Raw genomic sequence first — 14,199 nt, 5'->3', positions numbered from 1 at the left:
TCATAAGGGGTAGACAGGTCTTGGATTCCGCTCTCATTGCCGACTCTAGACTTAGTAATGGTGTTCATGGAGTTTTTTGTAAACTGGATATTGAGAAAGCCTATGATCATGTTTGCTGGAATTTCTTGTTTTATCTGTTAGAGAGGATGGGCTTCGGGGAGAGATGAAGGAGCTGGATTAAAACTTGCGTTTCCTCAGTCAGGTTTTCGGTGTTGGTGAATGGATCTCCTTCTAGGTTCTTTGGCAGTTCTCGTGGTCTGAGGCAAGGGGACCCTCTCTCCCCTTTCCTATTCATCATTGTTATGGAGGCTGTTAGTAGGTTAATGAGAAGGGCTGTGGATTTGGGTTTCATCAGGGGCTTCAAGATTGGTCTTGATTCAGTTCAGCAGATGGAGATATCTCACTTGCTTTTCGCGGATGACACTCTGGTTTTCTGTAGAGCAGAGGTGTCCCAATTGAGATATTTGAGATGTGTCCTGGTTTGTTTTCAGGCTGTTTCTGGTTTGAAAGTCAACGTGGGAAAGAATGTGCTTGTCCTTGTGGGGGGAGGTTCAGGAGGTGGATGCTCTTGTTACTGCCTTAGGGTGTGGGACGAGTTCTTTCCCTACTTCGTACTTGGGCTTGCCGTTGGGTGACTCGGCCAGAAGGGTGGGTAGTTGGGACCCAGTGATTGAGCGGTTCAAAAGAAGGTTGGCTGGGTGAAAAAAGCAATATCTTTTGAAGGGCGGAAAAGTTACTTTAGTGAAGAGTACTTTGTCCAGCCTTCCAACTTATTTTCTTTCGATTTTCCAGATACCCGCCTCTATTGTTGGAAGACTTGAGATGCTTCAACGGAATTTCCTATGGGGCGGTCGGGGAGAGGAGTTTAAGCATCATCTTGTCCGCTAGGAGCAGGTTTGCAGGCCTTTTTCAGTTAGGAGGCCTTGGGATCAGGCGATTGGCCCATTTCAACAGGGCTCTTCTGGGCAAGTGGTTATGGAGATTCGGCAGTGAAAGACATAGGTTATGGAGGAAGGTCATTTCATGTCGTTTTGGGGAGGAGAGTGAGGGGTGGTCAGCTAGGCCGGTCAGGTCTGCTGTCGACATGGGGGTGTGGAAATCCATTGGAAAGGGGTGGGATGAGTTCTCTAAACATATTAGATTCAGAGTTCGGGAAGGAAGGGGCATCCGGTTTTAGGAGGATACTTGGTGCAAGGATCGCCCATTGTCTTGTTTGTTCCCAAGATTGTTCAGGATTACTGATAACAGACATGCTTTGGTTGCTGACTGTTATAGTCTTGATAGCTGTAGGTTGTCTTGGGATGTGCAGTTCTGGCGATCCTTTCAGGATTGGGAGTTGGATGACGTTACTGGGTTGCTGGCTCTATTGTTTAGACAGGAGGTGGATGGTACTGGTTCGGATTCCTTGACTTGGGTGCCTTCTGTGCAGGGGACTTTTTAGGTCCGATCCTTCTTTTTCTGTTTCTCTGGGTTTCATGGTACCACTTTCCCGTGGAAGACGGTTTGGCATTCAAAGGTGCCTCTTAGGGTGGCCTTTTTTGTTTGGACTGCAGCTTGGGGTAGGATCTCGACTCTGGACAATTTGAGGAGGAGAGGACAAATCATTATCAATCGGTGTTGTCTCTATAAGAATGATGGAAAGTCCGTGGATCACCTTCTTTTGCATTGTCCTGTGGCCCAAGACTGTTGGAGTCTCATTTTGGGTCTTTTTGGTGTCCAGTGGGTCATACCCCGGACCTCAAGGGGTTTAATTGACATTTGGAGAGGCCAAAGGGTGGGGACACATGTTCGCGAGTTTTGGAGGTAACCCCCCTTTATGTTTGGTAAAGCCTTTGGAAAGAGCGGAATAAAAGATCCTTTGATGGGGAGGAAGCTCCTATTGGGGCGTTGAAGTTCTCGATTATTTGTTCTCTTTTTAGTTGGGGTTGGGGGAGAAAATGTACATCTTTAGATGATATCGTGGACTTTTGGGTTCTTTGGGTCCATAGGTTTTCCCCTCTCTCTTTTGGGTTTTGTACAGCTCTTAGGACGTGTTCCCCTTTTGAACGCTTTCTAATACATTTTTACTTATCAAAAAATATATATATATATATGTGATATTCTATCTTCCTGTATAAACGAATTTAGAGTTCTTTTCCTACTGGGCGATTTTGCTCAATCCAATATTTTTCAAGTTTAGCCAAAGTCAAGAGCGCGGCAAATTCCCTAAACTCATGTGAAGATTTACTTCTTTAGCATATTAAGTTTACGAGAATGTAATAGTTTTGTAAATGACCTGGACCAATAGGGAAATTTTGGAAACATTGGGCAATTTACTTTATACCTACTATTTCGTCTGGTTTTTGGTTCCTAGTCTGATTTTATTAGTAGCCATGATTGGGGCTACTAAGGTGAGGATCAAATGATCGGAAGCGGTAAGCTGACTCGGCAGTTTGCGATAATGTAATTGGAGAAGGATTTTGGTTAGTAGATAAGATTGTATTCTATTTTTTTTTCCTATTATTTTATTTTACTTTTATCTTATCGTGTCCCAAAAATCTGGGTGCCCCACAACAGACTTTTCATTTCTTATCTTTTCTTTTCTTCACTCAATGTACTAACACCATCACCTGCACAAACACCACTTAATCGCCATATATTTACACACACACACACACACACACACATTCAATGTAGAATTTGAACCAAACAAAAATAAGTGGGAGATTTGTCGCCCCTCCACTGCGTCCTACCAAGTCCATGCATATGCAACACAACCTCAATTTTATCATTTAAATATTAATTAAATAAGAATTTAGTAAAAATATATAAAAAAAAAAAGAGAAATGAGAGAATTTCGTAAAAGCTTGAATGATATGAATTACTCATTCACAACTCTAGTATTTATAAATAAAATGAGCACATGCTCATATTACAAGAAAATAAACTAAATCAAATCAAAATCAAATCACAACTTATTCTAAAGCATATTCTATGGCATATTCTGTAGCATAGTCAAATCTCTGCTATTATGGTAAGTCATACCATAAATCATGATATCATATATGCTAACATATGCATAGTCAAATCTCTGTTATTATGGTAAGTCATACCATAAATCGTGGTATCATATATGCTAACACTTTCCCTCAAGTTGGTGCGTGGATATCTGAAACGCCCAACTTGGACAATGCATTCTCAAACACAATCTTGTTGACGCCCTTTATAAGAATGTCTGCAAGCTGCTAAGAGCTTGTGACAAATGGAGTGCAAATTTGACCAGAGATGATCTTCTCTCGAATGAAGTAACGGTCCACCTCTATATGCTTAGTCCTGTCATGCTAAACGGGATTTGCTGCTATGCTAATGGCAGACTTATTATCGCAGTAAAGTGAGAATGGAAGCGACACTGGAAGGCACAAGTCTGTCATCAAGGTTTTCAGCCAAATCAACTCACCTACCCCAAGAGCCATAGCCTTATACTCTACCTCTGCACTAGATCGAGAGACAACATCCAAGTTACCACCAATAGTGGTACAATAACCTGAAGTAGAACTCCTATCTGAAATTGATCCTACATAATCAGCATCTATACAAGCCTCAACACGTAAGTGACCATGATTGGCAAACAAAATACCACAGCCTGGACACCCTTTTAAGTAGCGAAGGATCCGAATAGCTGCATCAAGGTGAGGGGCACGAGGAGAGTGCATGAATTGACTCACGACACTCACGGCATAAACAATGTCAGGTCGAGTCATGGATAAATAGATGAGCTTCCCCACAAATCGTTGATACTGACCGATATCTGACAACAACTCCCCCTTAGAATCAGCCAACCGATGATTCTGCTCAATCGGAGTATCAACAGGACGAGCACCAAGCTGACCAGTAGTAGAAAGCAAGTCAAGAACATACTTGCGTTGAGAAATGAAAATGCCAGTCTTGGAGCAAGCCACCTCAATGCCCAAGAAGTATCGTAGGAGACCAAGATCCTTAATCTCAAACTGACGGCCAAGATAGCTCTTAACCTCATCAATTCCGGTAGTATCATCGCCGGTAAGAACAATATCATTGACATACACAATGACAGCAACTGTCTTACCGCCTGAATGACGTAAAAACAAGGTATGATCAGCTGCACTTTGATGGAAACCAAACTTGAGCATAGCAATGCCAAAGCGATCAGACCAAACTCGAAGAGACTGCTTGAGGCCATATAGAGAACGACGAAGACGACATATCATACCAGAATGAGCAGGAGAACGAAATCCCAGAGGAGGAACCATGTACACCTCCTCCTGCAAATCACCATTAAGAAAGGCATTCTTGACATCTAACTGAAATAAAGGCCAAGATCGAATTGCAGCAACGGAAAATAATATACAGATGGTATTCATCTTGGCAATAGGGGCAAAAGTCTCCTAATAATCTATGCCATAAGTCTGAGCATAACCCTTGGCAACCAATAGGGCCTTGTAACGAACAACTGACCCATCTAGATTATGCTTAACTGTAAATACCCAACGACAACCCACAGCCTTTCATCCAATAGGAAGCAGAACCATGTCCCAAGTCTGATTTTTCTCAAGTGCTTATAGTTCTTTTGTCATAGCATCACGCCATTGAGGTTGTGCTAGTGCATCTGCAACACTAGAAGGAACAGGAACCGAGGCAACTGAAACAAGAAAACTCCGATAGAAGGGTGAGAAAGCATAATTGGAAACAAAATTAGAAATAGGGTAAGTACAAGAACGTTTACCCTTTCGAAGAGCAATGGGGCGATCATCAAGCGAAACAATAGCTTGAGAAGGCAGAGTTGGTGCCGAAGGAACAGGGTAGTCGATCGTAGGAGTAGAAGCTTGTACCTGCTGTCTCCGACTATAAACCTGTGAAAAAGGAACAATTCCCCCTGCTAGAGGGGTATCACGAGGAGGAATCATAGAAGAAGAAACAGGTAATGGTAGAGGAGTTGAAGACGAAAGAAGGTGATCATCCATTATATTCAATGGGAACCATTCACACTAAGAACCAGCTGAACCACTATAGTATGGTGTATGCTCAAAGAAAGAAACATTCATGGATATAAACCGCCGACGACTGGAAGGATGGTAACGCCTATAACCTTTTTGAGAGTGGGAATAACCCAAAAACACACACTTCAAAGCCTTGGGGTCAAGCTTTGTACGAGTCTATCCCAACTGCTGAACAAAGCGCACACACCCGAAGACTCGCGGAGGAATCAAAAAAAGAGATGAATTGGGATGTAAGATTGCGAGTGGGGCTGCAAAGTTAAGATTCCTAGAAGGAGTCCTATTAATGATGTAAACAGCGGTAAGAACAGCATCTCCCCAAAATGACCAGGGAACATTCATGCCAATGCAAATTGCTCTGGCTAAGTCAAGGATGTGGCGATTCTTTCTCCCAGAACGACCATTCTGTTGAGGAGTTTTAACATTAGCCATCTGTTGCTCAATCCCAAATTCTGTACATAACTGTTGTACCTCCCCATAAGTGTACTCTGTACCCTGGTCAGATCAGAATTTTTTAATGGTACGACCATATTGAGTCTGAACCATTGCCATAAAATTTTTAAAAATGGTGTAAACCTCATTTTTGGTTTTCATAAGATAAACCCAAGTAACACGACTATAATCATCAATGAACAAAACGAAATATCGAAATCCAAGACTAGAAGTAACTGAGCAAGGACCCCACACATCGAAATGAACAAGATCAAAAGGTGTTAAAGCAGATTTATTACTACTAGCAGAATAATTGGAACGTACATGTTTAGCCATATGACATGTTTCACAGGATAAATCTGACACTGCCACGTTACAAAATAATGAAGGAAATAAATGTTTCAAATAACCAAAAGAAATATGTCCTAAACGCATGTGCCAACGCATAAGCTGGGCTTTTATTAGATGAAACAATATAAGAAAATGATGTTGAATGTGCTTGAGGTAACAAAGGAGCATCCAACAGGTATAAATCGTCCACTTCAAGCCCACTGCCAATCATCCGTTTTGACACCAGATCCTGAAAAATACAATGAAAAGGAAAGAACGTTACACTACAATTTAATTGTTTGGTAACGCTACAAACAGAAATAAGATTTGTAGTCAACTTTGGAACATGAAGTGTATTTGACAAAGTTAATGAAGGAGTAACTGATATGTGACCCTTCCCAGCAATGGAAGATGGAGAGCCATCCGCAAAGCGGACTTTGCATTGGCCAGAACAGATACTATAAGATTGGAAGAGTGAGGACATACCAGTCATATTGTCTGAAGCACCAGAATCAATGATCCATGGTGTTAAAGATGTAGATACGCTATATGCAGACGTAATAGTACCTGAGTGGACATAAGTGGAGGTTGGCTGACATGATGCCTCTATTTGGTTGAAGAATTGCTTGAACTTGTCCAAATCAACTTGAGTCAAGGTAACTGTAGCAGAAGATGTAAAGGCATGGTTGTCAGGAGTTGACAACGAGACTGGTTGTATAACAGAATGTGCAGAGGATTGAGGCTGTTGTTTCTGTTGCGGTGGACGTCCATGTAAAGCATAACAACGAGATTTAATGTGACCAATTTTTCCGCAATGGTCACACCGTCCACGTTGTCGTCCCAGAGGAGGACCAGTGGTAGTGCTCTAAACTAACTGGGATGGTAAAGTTCCTGAAAGGTTGGGAACCCGAACTGCCATAGCAGAACGATCAACAGAAGCAACACCTAATGGATAAGTCTGGCGGCTCTCATCTGACAACACATAGGAGCATGCATCCTCAAGAGTAGGGAATGAAGATAAGCCCAATAAATGAACACAAGCATACTCAAACTCGTCATTCAACCCAGCAAGAAACTGAAACACTCGATTCTTCTCCACAATTCCTGCATATAAAACTGCATTATCTGGATCCTTCCAAGAGTGGAAGGAATCATAATATGACATCTCCTCCCAAATAGCACGAAGCTTGGCGACGTAACCTGAAACTGTCAAGTCACCCTAAGAAATCCTGGTGATATCTCGCCCCAACTGGAAAATTCGTGGATTATTCTTCCTCTGAGAATAAGTGCGTTGAACTGAATCCCAAATCTGCTTAGCAGTCTTCATAAACATATAGCCAACAGCTATGTTTGGTTGCATCGAATTAACTAGCCAAGACATAACCATAGCGCTATCTGCAAACCTCTGTGGATATGCCTTCTCTGACTCAACTGGCTCTTTCTCAAAACCAGTAATATAGTCAATCTTGCCTTTGCCACCAATGAACATCTTGGCAAACTGTGCCCAAATCAAATAGTTGGAACCATCCAACTTCACTGTGGTGATTTGAAGTCCTGGATTTTCTGATGAGTTGGTGGGAAAAATGGCACCACCACCCACAGAACGTAAGCCAAGAGAATTAACAGTCGAGAACCCTGAATCTGCCATAATATGTCACACGACAATAAAAAACTCCAAAAACACAACAAATTCTATTAATAAATCAAAGGGTGTCCTCAGACCATAAACAATAACAATGTCTCCTCAGACCATTCCCGAAAAATCCAAATACATATCTTTTTTAAGGAGCGCAGCCCGCTTACATATAGCCAGACAACCTCCTTCTTAATATCAGGAAACTCTTTGTAGACTAATTTTTTTTTTTTTTTTACCCAAGCCCTTCTAGGTATTGGAAACCAACTATCCCAATTTACCCAACCCTAAAAGAGTGAAAAAGAAATTGTAAAACTTAAAAATACCTGTTTTCGATCACAAAACAGCAACACACAAAAACATGTGTAGGCAACGTCACACGATGTCACAAACAGTCTAAGGTAGCTATCGCACAAGTAGCAAAGCTGCTGAAAAATGTGGAAAGGTGTTGGCTTTGATACCAAGTAAAAATATATAAAAGGAAGAGAAATGAGAGAATTGTGTAAAGGCTTGAATGATATGAGTTACTCATTCACAACTCTAGTATTTATAGATAAAATGAGCACATGCTCATATTACAAGAAAGGAAACTAAATCAAATCACAACTTATTCTAAAGTATATTCTATGGCATATTCTATAGCATAGTCAAATCTATATATTATGGTAAGTCATACCATAAATCGTGGTATCATATATGCTAACATATGCACAGTCAAATCTATGCTATTATGGTAAGTCATACCATAAATCGTGGTATCATATATGCTTACAAACTTGATAGACGTTGTTAAGATCATTGTTAATAGTTTAAACTTTTGAGATAAGTGGTTGGCTAACATAGTATTTGAGCCTTGATTCTAGAAGGGCTTGCATCCAAAATACGCTATCGGCATGATGGCATCCATTCTCTGACGTAAGCAGAAGCGATAAACGTTCACAAGGAACGAGGGTTACCTTGAATCCATAAGGAAAAAGAGAATTCGCAGAGGAATCTGATAATATATTAATAATTGAATGAATGATCTGCTCTGCAGTACATGTATTTATAAATAAAAAACCCTAACAGCATAAAAGAAACCAACCCTAAAAACGTAAGGAAACTTGCAACGCAAGGAAAAATTTTATAAAAATAAGGAAAAAAACCTAATTACTAAAAACTGCTAAATACCAAAAAAGAAAGCAATGAATTTTTAGAGCAAGTTTGTGCAAAGGTGTCCAATGTGCCAAACAGCCAAGGGACAGACACAGAACACTGGGCTATATACCCCACTTCCCGTGTCAGAAAACATTTGGGAGGAATTAACCATGGATTTTGTATTGAGACTTCCTCAAACTCAAAGAGGTATGGATTTTGTTTTGTGGTTGTTGACAGGTTTTCAAAGATGGCGCACTTTATTCCATGTCGAAAAACCTCGGATGCCACCCACGTAGCTAATCTGTTCTTTCGAGAAATTGTGCGTTTACATGGAGTCCTGAAGTCTCTTAGTTCAGATCGTGATGTCAAGTTCCTTAGTCATTTTTTGAGGACTTTGTGGAAGAAATTTGATACCTCTTTGAAATATAGCAGCACCAATCACCCGTAGACAAAAGTAGTGAACAGAACATTGGGAAACATGTTTCGGTGTATTTCAAGTGATAAGCCAAAACAATGGGATTTAGCTCTTCCTTGGATTGAGTTTTCTTTCAACAGCATGATCAACCGGTCCACTGGAAAGACGTCATTTGAGATTGTTTAAACGAAAGTACCGAAGCATGCCCTAGATTTGGTCTTATTGCCCAAACTTCCAGGGGTGAGCATTGCAACAGAAAACATGGCTAATAACCGAAGTCAATCAAAATTTGGAACAGTCCAATGACAAGTACAAGGCTGCTGCAAACACGCATAGGCGAGTCAAGGTGTTCGAAGAGGGTGATCTTGTAATGGTGTATTTGCGCAATGGCATATTTCCAGCTGGAACTTATAGCAAGCTCATGAACAGAAAATATGGGCCATATCGCATTAAAAGGAAGATTAATGATAATGCATATGTGGTGGAGCTTCCAAATCATATGTCCATCTCTAATACCTTCAATGTGGCAAACTTATTTGAGTATCATCCTCCTAACGAGTCTCTTTATCCAGAGTTGAACTAGAGGACGAGTTCTTTCAAGTGGAGGAGACTGATGCAGAACAGATGGCTAAAGATTTTGGAACCCGTTTGGACCTTTAAAAGGTCAAACGGGCGGGCTGACCAATTTTTATCAGATGATTTATACGAATTCGTTTTTGACCCAGAAATAGCCCAGTTTGATCATAAACAGCTCAACTTGCAAATATCGGTAGCTTCACTGCCGTGGCTGGGCGGTTTTAGGCTGAATTCAATCATTTCGGGCTCGGGAATTACGTTTTCCCAATTTTGAATATTTCGGGATTTTCGTTAAAAGACAGAACAGATTCGTTGAAATCATCCGATAAAAATTGGTCAGCCCGCCCGTTTGACCTTTTGACGGTCCAAATGGTTTCCAAAATCTTCAGTCATTTGTTCTGCATCATTCTCATTCTGCCTGTTTGGGCAAAAGTTTGCACTCAATTATTTCTGCACGTTTGTCTAGCTCTTCATGTGCAACACAATGTCACATGTTAGAGGGTATGAGAGTTTCATATACAATGTCAGACTCATTCATCAACAAATTAAATTTTGGGGGCATGTTTGTCTTCTAACAAAGTATCAAAGGTTTTTCTTATGTATGTTCCCCCTTCTTTCTATATGTTATTGACACTTTGTTCGACTCTCTAACTCTTTATGTATGAGCGGGTTGGCACATGAGGAAGGGGTGTGAGAGCTTGATAAACATTGTTGAGTATAATCCTTAACAACTTATCTATGGACAAATGATTGTCTAGCATGATATCACAACTTTGATTCTAAGAAAATAAGTTAAAAAACATCTGTTTGCAACTATTTCAGTTATGACTGTTTGTAAAAATTTGCACACTTGAAGTTCTTGGAAACAAATCACCCTGTGTGCATCTAATCCTGTTACGCTTTTTGTAAGTTTTGGACTCTTTTTGGCCCATCAGATTTCCTGAACCTTTTTATACGAAAGGAGGTTGCATGTTGGCAAATATTGGAACTTACTACACATTGTTAAGCTACTCCTTAACAAAAACTTTTAGAGCAAGTGGAATTTTGAAAAAATATAAATAAAAAAGTTGCAATATTTGATAACTTCATAGAAGAAGATTTATCATAATCGTTCCTGCATTGATCCAAATTGAAAAGGGTCCACCAACAGGTTGCTCAACTTGACTGAAATAATTTAATTTTAAGTAAAGTTCATCATTGGCTGAGCACAGTGAAGGATCCACAAATGGTTCATGCATAACGATGTTCTCGATAGAGTCCTATAAAAACAAAAAAGGCACAGCATATAAAATATTAGGTAAGTAGAACGTACAGCAGTCCATGGTTTGTACTTCTGCAAGAACCAAGGAATGATGGGGAGAAGAATTTTCTGCGAAACAATATGCTCCATACAAACAGGCCACATCTTTTCAATTGCATAGTTCAACCACCGCACAGATTCAGAATCACAAAGTACCTGTGGAGAAGACAAACGGAATAGATCATTAAGAACATTTACACACAGGAGCCAACTAACGGTCCTCAACCTAGTTCCTAACTTGACAACAAAGAGAACATATACCAACAAAAAGAAAGCAAGGAAGAAATCCCCCATGTCAATGAAACGAAATGTGCTAGAAAGGCAATTAAAAACTTCAATCACAGACTTTTTATCGTCTGAGACCCAATAGAATAAAGATCCCAATCAATCTAGCATGACACAACTTTTAACTCGGTTGAAATTTCCATTCTCTGGATCCCAGAACAACATAAAAAATGGGATTCTTAATTTAATTTCTTTTGCTTTTCCTCAAATTTATCATTTGTCATCAAGCAAACTGTGAATAAACCATAAGAACCCAAAAAATCAAATGATCAAAATTAAAAAACACAAAAGTACCCGATTTTGATAAGACTGTCTTTTTTCCTCAAATTGCAATCTCCTTCGCAATCTCATTACATACTGCTCATTTACCTTCATAAAACAAAACCAAAATTGTCCACTGAATAGAAAAATCAACAATTTCACAACATATTCTGTAAACTAAAATCACTTGAACCATAATGTGTGTGTGTCAGTACTACTAACCAGATAGAGATAAACTAAAGAAACGACATAGGCGACCGTGTGGCAGCAATTGAAATATGAGAGTGACCAGAGAAAGAAAAGCACAATTGCCACATGGTGTATCATTGAAACATCCGTTATAGACATATTTACTTTCTTCTTTCAAGCCCAAACGCAATCACAACCGTCACTATAATCAATCAAAACCACCAATCCAAACAGGAAATCTTCTGATTCTAATTCTATTTACGGATAGTGATCAGACACCAACATCAAGAACTTCAACAAATATGTCACCAAATCATATCAGAAGATCAAGTTCTTCAATCCATCGAACAATAGAGATCGCCACATTATCCAAATGCACACACACAAAACCCAAAATTATATCCCAAAGTGACCAAAACCAAACCCTAGAAATCAACAGTTCTCACTCTACAAGTCCTCGCTTATCACGGTAAAGCCTCCCCCAGTATTTTCACTCAGTACATTGATATAGTACCATAACATATAAATATATATACATAAATGCCCAAAAAATGCAATAAGAAACTAATCTGAAGATAATCCCAATCGAATTCGACCCACTTTTCCGATTTCGGTTTCAGGACAAGGACTGTTCCGTACAGGTGAAGTAAACCGGCGAATATAGAATATAGAGAATGTATACATGTATATAGGGAGAGAGTTGGAAGAGACTGATTCGTCTTCAATGCTGGTCGTAGACTTGACTGGCAGTTTTCTGCCACGTCATATACGTGTTTGGATATGTTATATTACACGTTGATGGGGTGAACTGTATTACTATATGACCAGACACAATATCAACCGTATGATCAAAAACCAGTTGTGGGACATATGAGGTGGGTAAGTTGATGATGATCATGTATGACTTCTTGTGGAACGATAGATTGGAATGCCATAAGGCGTTTTGCACAGCGTATTGTGACAGGCCGTGATGCAAGGTGTTGATCTTATTTTAATCGGAGGGTCTGTAATCACTTGCACGTGGATGCGCCCTTGAATACCGCTCGATGTCTCGAAACATGCGGTGTCGGCAAAGTGGGCTTGGACACGGTTTTTAATGATAATATGATAGGGCTCCACCTGATCTTTTTAATTATTTGCAAAGTGGGCCCCGTAAATCACCATTATTTGTCGGCTTAAATGACTAAAATACCCATCGTTGGGGCTAAGCTTAATTGCAATTCCCAATTCAGATATTACCTCCGTCTGACATCTGTTTTGAACAAAAAGAGTAATTAACGTGATAATAAGACTTGCAAAGTATTTGCGGCTAGAAATCAATTTGAAGTCGATATTATTCCACTCCTTAATTTTTTATTACTCTCACGAGCAATAATATGGTGTATTAAATTAAGATTGAGATTTCTAATCTTATCTTTCACACACACATGTGAATATGTGATTGGTTGCTGGGCATGATGACATTGGCTTTTTTTCTTTTTTACTCCTTACCAACCTTTAATTTTCATTCTTGCATCCGAACCCACCACCCTGAATGGAACAACATAATTATTTGTTGCAATCACGGTCATTTTTTGAGGATACTTCTAGATTACAAAAAATAATAATAATAAATAAAATAAAAAAGATATCTTGCAATGCTGTTACTCAATAGTCAAAACTAAATACCGACATACCTTGTCATTTCATGTTTTAGATTTATTCATCTTACATTTTGGTGGCTTGGTCGTTAAGAGTTTGACTTGATTAGTTTATGTAGGTCAAAGGGAATGCATGTATCTACTATCTAGTGATAGAATAGGAGTGCTATGAAGATGGTAATTTAGTGATATTTTATAGGAAAAATTACAATGAGATAATATCAGGAGTAATAAATTATATAGTGGTCTATTTTAAAAGTTAATTTTTCAATTTGATTGAATTAAGTAAAATAATTTTATATGCATTGAAAATTATTGTTCAAATTCAAATGTTCTCCAAATATTTAATTCAAAATACCAAATTATTCTTCTTAACCCAAAAAACTCATTCATTCAACAAATTTAGGAAAAAAAAAAAAAAAAACCTACAACAGCACCATATATATATATATATATATATATTGAAGATTTTATTGTACACATAACTTTCTAATGTATACCAGCATAGACCTGCAAATGTGAACAAATTTCTGTGCACATTAAATTTGTATATAAATATAGACGCGCACACACGCGATCACCAAAAAAAAAAATTAAATGATATCATCACTAAATGATATACTAGCCAGCAAACCATCTTTGAATTAGAAGAGTTTAATTATTTTTCTTACCCGGAACTAATTTTTAATTGCCCGGTTTTAACTATATTGAATCTTACTTTATTGTTTATATAAGTTTTCATATACATGAATGTAATAGCAATACAATTTAAATTCAATAAGATCTTGTTTTTCTAATTTTTGAGTGAGAAAATTATTTGATTTAAGAAAGATAATTTATTTTTTAAAAAATAAGAGTTTGGAGGGAATTTTAGACATTAACACTAGTTATTGATGTATATATAATTATTTTACTTAATTAAATTAAAGTGAAAAATAAAATTTTAAAATAGACTACTGTGTTATTTAGGACTCCTAACTCTACCTAAA

General features: G+C 38.6%; 1 protein-coding gene across 2 annotated transcripts in view; it reads right to left on the bottom strand.

The window, feature by feature from the left end:
- Positions 1–12,304, bottom strand: part of LOC132308659 (C2 domain-containing protein At1g53590) — a 28,786-nt gene extending 16,482 nt beyond the window's left edge. The window contains exons 1-3 of one of the 2 annotated variants that reach the window (XM_059806812.1): positions 11,604–12,304; positions 11,415–11,489; positions 10,848–10,991 (exon numbers count right to left, since the gene is read on the bottom strand). In XM_059806812.1, the coding sequence (XP_059662795.1) occupies positions 10,848–10,991; positions 11,415–11,489; positions 11,604–11,729 (345 nt within the window). In that variant the 5' untranslated portion in view covers positions 11,730–12,304. The remainder of the gene's footprint in view (positions 1–10,847; positions 10,992–11,414; positions 11,490–11,603) is intronic. The other variant, XM_059806813.1, reaches the window with a different exon arrangement.
- Positions 12,305–14,199: the final 1,895 nt, after the last annotated feature.

This window comes from Cornus florida, unplaced genomic scaffold (genome assembly GCF_030987335.1).
Source record: "Cornus florida cultivar Cherokee Brave unplaced genomic scaffold, ASM3098733v1 CherokeeBrave_3.0.0_Hap2_Chr05, whole genome shotgun sequence".
NCBI lineage: Eukaryota > Viridiplantae > Streptophyta > Magnoliopsida > Cornales > Cornaceae > Cornus > Cornus florida.
The sequence above is the reverse complement of the archived record's forward strand: the minus strand, read 5'-3'. Positions and strand labels throughout refer to the sequence as shown.